Consider the following 9,029-nt stretch of genomic DNA (forward strand, 5'->3'; position numbering starts at 1 on the left):
CATCTGTCTGTGCGTTAAGGTAGGTGTGGATCTCCAGGTTGCTTTTTGTGGAGTCCTGAGAAGATAGAATCTTTATTCCTTTGCCCGAGGAGCTTCTCCTGGGGACAAATGAGCGGGGTGAGGAGCAGCTCTTGGGTCAGCTCCTGGCTGCCCTTCTGCATGTTCACTGGACACTACATAGGCACAGGGCAGGCAAGGAGTTGGCACTCGGACCACCCCACCCCATCTGGGGCCCACAGCAGACATTGCTAATCAACCACAGCTCTGTGGCTTTAGGATGTGGATGCAGTGGCACTGGGGAGCTATCCCCAATTGATCAACGGTGCTGCCTCTGGCCCACCAGTGTCTGGACTAGCAACCAGAGCCTCCAGCTCTGGCTCCGGCAGAGTGTAGTTACCTATGGCTCAGGCCCGTTGGTCACGGGGTGGGTGAGGGCTGGAGGGCCGGCGCCGGGCACGTGACGGGAGCCGGAGCCCTTGCGCATGCTGACCACGTCCACACTGCAGGGCTCCAGCTGGGCTGCCTGCCGCTGGTGGAAGAGACCACGGACCGTGGCCTGGAAGCCGCTGGTCACGAAGCAGTAGACGATGGGGTCCATGCAGCTGTTGAGGCTGCTGAGGGTCACGGCCACGTGGTAGACCACGAGGCTCGTTGGGTGCGGCACGCCGGGCCACAGAGCCACGGCCACCTGGTGCGCGTGGAAGGGCGTGAAGCAGACGAGGAAGATGATGAGCACGGTGAGCAGGAGCTGCACGGCGCGCACGCGGCGCCGGCGGCCCTGGCTCAGCAGGCCGGGCCTGGAGAGCGCGCACACCATGCGGCCGGTGAAGGCGCCCAGGACGAGCAGCGGCAGCAGGAAGGCCAGCACGGTGAGCGCCAGCATGCGGCAGCAGGGGCGCGGGCCCGCGGCCGTGCCCAGCACCGCCAGTGTCACCGCGCCCACGGCCAGCCACACTGCGGCGCACGCGGCCCGGGCGCAGGCGGGCTGGCGCCAGCGGCGGGCGCCATCGGGCTGCACGATGGCCAGGTAGCGGTCCACGCAGATGCAGGTGAGGAAGAGGATGGAGCAGTGCATGTTGAGGAAGTAGCCGAAGACGTGCGGGAAGGCGCAGCGCACGCAGCCCTGCGCGCCGTAGAACACGGCGAAGCGCGTGGGCAGGGACAGGCCCACCAGCAGGTCCGTCACCGCCAGGTTGATGGTGTAGGTCACCGAGGGCGTCGAGGCCCGCGTGCGGCAGCAGAAGACGTACAGCGCCAGCCCGTTGAGCACCAGCCCCGCCAGGAAGATGACCCCGTGCGCCACCATCAGCGCCAGCCACAGGCGCGGGAAGGCGGCATGCAGCTCCTCGTCCAACGCCGCGAACAGCTGGAACAGCGGCATCTCCGCTGTGCTGCCATTGGTCCAGGCTCCTGCCGTGGCATTGGGGGCTGCTGCAGGCCAGGGCCCCGTGGGGGCAGCGGAGGGCATGGCGGTGGCCAGAGCACCGGGACCTAGAGCAGGAGGAGCGGGGACTGGGCATCAGCCTGGCACTCGATGTGCCCAACCCAGCTTGATCTACCCACTCTCTCCTGTTACCCGGACCTGTGCTTGCTGTGGGTGGTGTGTGTGTGTGTGTGTGTGTGTGTGTGTGTGTGTGTGTGTGTGTCACAAAACACTAAGGTTTCAGCCAGGTGCTGGTGGCTCACGCCTGTCATCCTAGCTACTTAGGAAGCTGAGATCTGAGGATCGTGGTTCAAAGCCAGCCTGGGCAAAGGTCTCTGAGACTCTTATCTCCAACTAACCAGAAAAAATACCAGATGCTGGAGCTTTGATTCAAGTGATGGAGCACCAGCCTTGAGCAGAAAAAGCTAAGAGACAGCGCTCAGGCTCTGAGCTTAGGCCCCAGTAGCAGTGCACGCATGCGTGCGCACGTGCACACCCACACCCACACACCATTCTGGACTGTCCTTGCTGGCCTCTCCACACTCTCCAAACAAGTCCATGGGACCTGCCAGTGCCCTCAGGACGGGTGCCAATCCTGGCTCTTCCCCACACTTGCTGTGCATTCTCAGGCAGGTCAATTAACTGTCCTGTGCCTTGCTCCCCAATCTGTACTCTGGGTCCCCTTGCTCCTGGAAGGGGACTGAGCTCCATGGGGCGACCAAGGGGGCAGTGATGATTGGCTGACAGGTGGTGTCTGGAGAGCCATTTTGGAGGGACAGAGCCTGGCCGGCCGGGGGCCTCCGAGCGGCTTGCCCCGCTCTGCCCATACCCTCCAGGCTGCTTCTGTTCACCTCCTCCCGGGGAGGCTGTCCAGCTGGGCATGGGGCTGGGACGGCTCTCAGCGCGCCTCTCCCCCCCCCCCCCCGGTCCCTGGAGCCCCAGGTCTTCATCCCCCATGCCTTGCTGGGGCTGGAGCCTGGAGCCAGGCCTCAGCCGGGAGCTGGCCGGGCCAGCTGCTGTGGTCAGATAAACATGGGGCAGAGAGGCTGGCGGGGCGCGGGCCAGGCGGTGGGGTCCCAGGCTGGGCCCACTGTTTATGTTCCTGCTGAGGCGTGTTTAACTCGGCCCAGATTTATTCCTTTATTTATAAAGGAAGGGTTAACGGCATCCCACCCCCTCCACAGTGGGTTCACCCTCCAAATAAGGACATTTCTGGCTTTTTCAAGAGAAAGGAGCCTCTGGCCAGGCAGCCAGAGGGGGGCACAGGAGAGAGCCCAGGGCTGGCGCCCCTCCGCCCTGCCTCCCCCACACTCTCCATCTCATGAGGCGCCGAGGGGCAGCGAGCAGGACCTGCCCCCTCCCGGGTACAGGCTGTGGGGCTTCGGGCAGCCAGGCCCCTCCGGCTTTCCCACTCTGTTCCAACGAGACTCCGAGTTCTGCCTCCTAGAGGACAGGTCCCGTGCCTGCCTGGAGAACAGGGGATGCCGGCAGGCACCAGGCAGGCCGGGCGGGCTCAGAGAGGTCCATCTGCTGAGGCCACCAGCATGGCCGGAGCCGCTCTACACCCCTGCCCTGATGTCCGCCACCTGAGGCTGCTAGAGGTGCTCAGGCCCGCCCCCTGCCGCCTCCCCTGCCCCCAGCCCCAGGCTCTCCACCTCTTACCCTCAACCCCACAGACAGGGTTGTTGGGTGGCTGGTCCGTTCTGCCTCAGCCCTGGCCTGTGGGCGTGAAGGGAGCTGAAGGCTGGCACCTGGGGCTCTGCCTTGGCGACAGGGGCACCCAGGGGGCCCCAGGGGAGAAGGAAGCATCCTGCAGGTCTCTGCTCAGTACTGACAAAGTGCTGGAGGGAGACCCGGGGGAGGCATACCAGCTTTGTGGATTATGCACGAGACTTGGTTTTCCATCTTGTCTGCCCCGGCGCAGGGGAGCGTCACCAGCTGAGACAAGGCACGCACATCATAAAACAGTTGCTCTGAGAGCCAGGCCCACGATGCTGCTGGCCTCAGTTCTCTCCTCCCGTGAGACTCCTCATTGCTGGCCAATTGTGCACCAGCAGTGCCACCAAGATGCTGTGGCTCAGGCCAGGGCAGTGCAGCTATGGGGTCTCCCGAGTTGGAATGGGACATCAGGACATCCCAGAGGCAAGACAGGGGTGGAGAGGGGATCTGGTCCTCAGCTCCAAGAGACTGAACCTTGATCTCAGAGCTGACCCTTGACCTGAGTCAATGAAGCCTGAAACTGGTACATGGAGCCATGATCTTAGGAATTCCACATACCTGGATCCCTTTCATGCTCTAAACCTAGACTATGGTCAGGGACTGAGCTCTAACTCCAGCCAGACACTAAGCTCCAATCCTGGCCACATACTGATCTCTGACCCTATTACCATGTCTTGATCCCTGTCATACTCTGAGCCTTGACTCTAGTTATGGACTCTGACTCTAGCACTGAGCCCTGATTCTGGTCACACACTTACCCATGAACCTAGGAACATAACAAACTTTGATCCTCATCTTGTGTGTGTGTGTGTGTGTGTGTGTGCGTGTGCGCACACGCGTGTGTGCATGTGTGTGCATGCGCACTCGCGAGTTGATGGGCTTGAACTCAGGGCCTGTCCTTGTGCCCTTTTGCTCAAGGCAAGTGCTCCACTACTTTGAGCCACAGCACCACTTCTGGCTTTCTGGTGGTTCATTGGAGATGAGAGTTTCACAGACTTTCCTGCCTGGGCTGGCCTCGACCTTTAAGCCTCAGATCTCAGACTCCTGAGTAGCCACAGATACCTGGCTCCTTGTCACATTCTAGTTACACGCCAAGTTCTGATCCTGGTCACACAGATTCCCCACCCACCAACACAGTGAGCACACAGCCTGGATCCTGCAGTCAGTGAGCCCTAACCCCTGTCTCTCTCTGGACACTGATCCTCTTCCTGCATGGAGCTCTGACCCAGGATGCCCAGTACAGTCCATACCTGCTGAGCCTGGCTCTCTCTGTCCCTCCCCCAGCCCTAGCACTCCTGTCATTCCTCGACGTCCCTCTCAGTGACTGATGACCCTGATTTAGTGGTAAGCATCATCCTCTGGACTCAGGAGCTCTTGCTCTGGAGGAGGAACTCAGGCCTGGCGGGGGAGGAGAGGCTGCTCCCTGCCCCCCCCCCCCCCCCGCTGCCTGTGTGTGGGAGGTAGGGGGCACAGACCTGGGGTGGCAGGTGTGAGCAAGCAGGTCTCAGACTCTGACTGCCACCCTCTCCCCTGGGACCCTGGCTTCTCCCTCCTTTGTCAATTGGGTCCTGTGCCATCCACAGCCGGGTGGAGGCAGGGTCCCTGGAGCGGCTGAGGGGGAGCAAGCTGTTTCCTCAGGTCAGACCTGGAGCTGGGCACAGGCCCTGTCCCCTCTCCCTTTCCTGGCAGGGGGCCCTTGCCCCATACTCGTACCCTTCCTGGAGGGGGCAGGGGACTGTCAGAGGATAGGGGAGGAGGGGCGGTGAGCTTCCGCCATCGGACCAGCTCTGCCAGGCCTATGCCTGTCAGGGAGGGCAGGAGGTGGGGCCGGGTCTCCTCGTGGGGACTCTGGGAGCCCTGTTGGTAGCATGGAGGAAAGTGTGTAGACGGCTGTTGGACGGCTGCTGGTGAGAAGCACCGAGCACACCCCGGCGGCCCTCAGCAGGCCTGGCACACGGCAAGAGGTGCGTGGGCCTGGGCATCCGGTGAAGCCCACCACCCCCACACCCAGCCCCGCCCCAAAGCCTGCTGGAGTGCAGCCTCATACCCCACGGAGGGCGGGGGGGCAGGAGCAAGCACCCTTCCCGCCCCTCCTGGCTGGGGGGGGGCAGCGTGTCCTGGCTGTTGCTCAGGCCCCTCTGGAACCCACTCCACTGCCCTGCCTCAGGCCTCCTCTTCCACAGCCTCCCCTCCCCCAGTCCTCTCTGCCGCAGGACCCTGGGTGCTGCCCCAGTGAGTGCCAGGGTGGGAGGTCAGCAAGGACAGCCGGCCAGGGGGGGCGCTCCTGTGAGCCCACAGACAACCCGGCCGCCCGGGGGGGGCTGGGGCCCCACCTGCAGGGCACGGCGGCTTCTGGGGTGGGGGGATTGGGCCCTGCCCCCAGCTATCTGTGTCCTCTCTCCAAGGCCACACCCTGAGCTGAGACCCTGCCTTCCCTCGGAGGGCACTGCTACACCTGGGGGCCTTGGGGGTCCCTAGCCCACCCTGCCGGTCCTCCTCAGCTCTACCCTGAACACCCCGGCTGCCGTCGCAGCCTCCTTAGAGCCCACCAGGGTGGGCACTCCGTGGGGCACAGCAGCCTGGCCTCGCCTGGGCCTTCAGCTGGAAGGTGCTCAGCCAGGGGCTCTTGGCCCGCGCACATGCCATTCCTCCCTCCGGGCACACTGCTCCCTCTGCCTGGTGAGTCACCCAAGGCCAACAGGCAACCTCAGGGCTCCCAAAAGGTGTGCAGGACCCGCCCTGCCCAGGGACGGAGCCCTGCCTCTGTGGGTAGGCCTGCCCGGAGAGGGGCGGCCCTGGGGGGAGGAGGCCCCTGGTGGTCCATTGAGGACAGAATAGGGGCAAAGGACAGGTCCAGCCTCCTGCCCCAGGCTGAGCGCCCCACCGCCGCCTGCCTTCTGTCCTCAGCTCTGCCGGAGGCCACCCAGCTGCTCCCGTCTGCCCCGCCAGGCACCCTGGCCAGCGGCCAGTTCCCATCCCGCCTGCCCCTCGGGACCCTGCTCTCGCCGCCTTCTCACAGGGCGACTCTGCTCAGAAAGCCATGCCTGGCAGCGCCAGATCCACAGTTCTGCTGTGGGCTGAGCAGACAGCCTCCCTCCCCATGCCTCAGTTTCCCCACCCCTGAAAAGATAGGGGAAAGGTAAGGGCTGGGACAGAGGCTGGGACAGGTGGGCAGGCTTGGGCTTCCCTGGAGCCCAGCCTCCCACATCCCTCAGGCCTGCCTCGGCCCCGGGCTCCTGTGGGTGTGGAACTCACCCAGTGCCTCAGGGCTCCCACTGGGCCTTGCCCTGGCCGTGCCTTACAAGTGGGGAAACTGAGGCCCGGCGCCATGGCCAGCAGGTGTGGACTGAGAATAACTGGATGCATGAACAAGATCAGAGCTCCAAGGAGGCCCTGTGAGTGAGGGGGGGTAGGCATGTGGGGAGCAGGGGGATTCCCGAGCCCCCGGGCAGCCGGACCCCTCTGCCTGCCATCGGTTCGGCAGCCCCCGCGGTGGGAGGGGCTGGGGCTTTGAGCGTTGTTCTTTTCCAGTGTGTGGGGGTCAGTTCTCTTCTTCTCCCCATCCTGCCTGGGCAGAGAGGACCCCACTCAGACGCCTGTCTGGGGAGCGAGAGAGACCAGCCCCCAGGGGAACTCACCACGCCTGTGCCTGGCCGGAGCCGCTCAGCCTCCGCTCCTTCCCCGCTGAAGGCTGAAGCACCGGGACAGGGCGGACCCACTTCCCGGCCTGACGTCAGTCAGCCTGCTTTTGGGCAGAGGCTGTGGGGTGGGGGTGGGGCCGCTTCTTCCCCGCCCCCAGGCCAAGGCCCCCCCCACCCCCCCCGTCCAACCCCCTCTGGACTGGAGGAGCGAACTGGATGTCTAGGAGGTGTGGAGGGGTGGGGGCTGGGGTCCCTGGGCTGCCTGGCAGACTGTCTGTGAGGAGAGCAGGCCCCCCCCCCGTCAGGGGCCTCTGGGCCAGCCTGGGAGAGGGCTGAGGGGGGCTGGGCCTGAGGTCCAGCAGGGCTCTGGTCACAGCTGCTTCCTCTGCCCCTCTTATCCTTGCCTGGTCTACAGTCATCCCATAGACCAGAGCTCAGGCTGTTGCTGCTGTGGAGGGGTGCAGTCGGTGAGGCCTCCCCAGGGGAGGCAGGCAGCCTGGGGGGCACTTCATGGAGGGCTGCTGCAGGTCCAGGGTCCCTGTGGGTACTGCTGGGGCAGTGTGCAGGGCGACCTCACATTGAGTCTCAGCAGCCCCTATGGGCGCCGGTGGACCATCAGGAGCTACTGAGGGCCCTGGAAGAAGGAGGTCCAGCACTCTGGAGCAGCCTCTCAGCACCCAGACTCCCTGGAGCTGCAAGGCTGGGCCTACAGCTACCACTCTGTCCTTAGACCATAATGGGGAAACTGAGGCTTGCCCGGCTGCCTCCAGGCCAGCACTGGCTCTTGGCGCTGAGGGCTGAGGGGTTTGTGGATTCCATCTCATTTTTGTGGGGTAGGCCTGGAGGAGGTATGGTTGGGCGAGAGATGGAGACCCAGCCAGTGGGGCTCACGTTTCACAGCTTGACCTCCAGCCTGGCTCCTTCCCAGATCTCAGAGTCACAGACACAGTGGACACCGTGGATCCCCAGGGAGGGGGTGACAGTTCAGGTAGAGCTCCCTCCTTGGAGGATCTTTGTTGGGAGCCTAGGATCTTTTGGGGTAGCAGCGAAGGGGTGGACATAAATATAAACACCTTCCCCAGTTGTGGCTGGAGGGCTATCTATGGCTGGCATCAGAGATCAGAGAATGGAGGACCACCATGACTTCATGGTGGCCACTAGCTTAGCTGACCAGGCCACCCTGGGGAGAACATAAACTCTTCCCCCTGGGGGCCAGGGTCTCCCCACCCCTGGTCTTTCCATAACCCTGAGGCCCTCTCCCACAGCCGCAGTGATCCAGGGAGAGTCTGAGAGCCGGAGCTGGCCGGAGGGTGGATCCCTGGACCTTGCTTCTCCTGCTGGAGCTGAAATTCCCAGTGCTGCATTCAGAGCTCAGTCTCTGCCACTCACAGGCTGGCAGGTGCCAGGGTGATGAGGCCACAAACAGCAGAGCCAGCAGACCCTAGTCACTGGCTGAACAGGTCCTTGTCCTGGTACCTGAGTCTCCAGCCCTCGTCTGTCTTTGGTGTCATGAGAGCATACAAACACCCTGCAGGTGCTGGCTGAGGTGCTCAGGACCCAGGAGCCGGAGGGAGGAGGGTGCACAGGCCAGCCCTGCATGGACCTTAGACCTGTGGTGGGAGAGGGCAGGGGGGCATTGGAGCCTCCAGGGGAAGGGAGGCAGAGAAGGCTGAGTCCCTTCCTCAAGGCCCAATGCCCATGTTTTGGACAGTGGCTAGACAGGCAGGCACCCACCAGAGGCCAGGCTTGGAAAGGCCTTTCTTTGTCCTCCATGGAGCCCTGGCTTGAGCCTGGCTCCTCTCTTGCTCTGTTCCTACATGGTACGGGGACAACACCTGCCCTGCGGCACTGCAACAGGGGACAGCTGCAGACTAAAGAAAAGGCTGCAGGGGTGCAGGCACCAGGCTGGTCACCAGGATGGTGAGGGAGGCTCTTAGACCCAGGCCACTGTCAGGCCTGGCATTGTGTGTGTGTGTGTGTGTGTGTGTGTGTGTGTGCATGTCCGGCCTGGCATTGTATATATGTGTATGTGTGTGTGTGCATGTCAGGCCTGGGGTTGTGTGTGTGTGTGTGTGTGTGTGTGTGTGTGCATGTCAGGCTTGAAGTTGTATATGTGTTTACATGTCAGACCTGGTAGTGTGTGTATGTGTGTGTGTGTTGTGCATGTCAGGCCTGGGGTTGTGTGTGTGTGTGTGTGTGTGTGTGTGTGTGCATGTCAGGCTTGAAGTTGTATATGTGTTTACATG

The 9,029-nt window shown here is 63.1% G+C and overlaps 1 protein-coding gene across 1 annotated transcript; it reads right to left on the reverse strand.

The window, feature by feature from the left end:
• Positions 1-397: 397 nt before the first annotated feature.
• On the reverse strand, positions 398-1,468 carry Gpr20 (G protein-coupled receptor 20). Its single transcript, XM_013025140.1, has one exon. It carries the CDS (start codon positions 1,466-1,468, stop codon positions 398-400), a length of 1,071 nt encoding a protein of 356 aa, XP_012880594.1.
• Between the last annotated feature and the right edge of the window lie 7,561 nt (positions 1,469-9,029).

The sequence above is a fragment of the Dipodomys ordii genome, unplaced genomic scaffold (genome assembly GCF_000151885.1).
Source record: "Dipodomys ordii isolate 6190 unplaced genomic scaffold, Dord_2.0 Scaffold82, whole genome shotgun sequence".
Lineage (NCBI taxonomy): Eukaryota > Metazoa > Chordata > Mammalia > Rodentia > Heteromyidae > Dipodomys > Dipodomys ordii.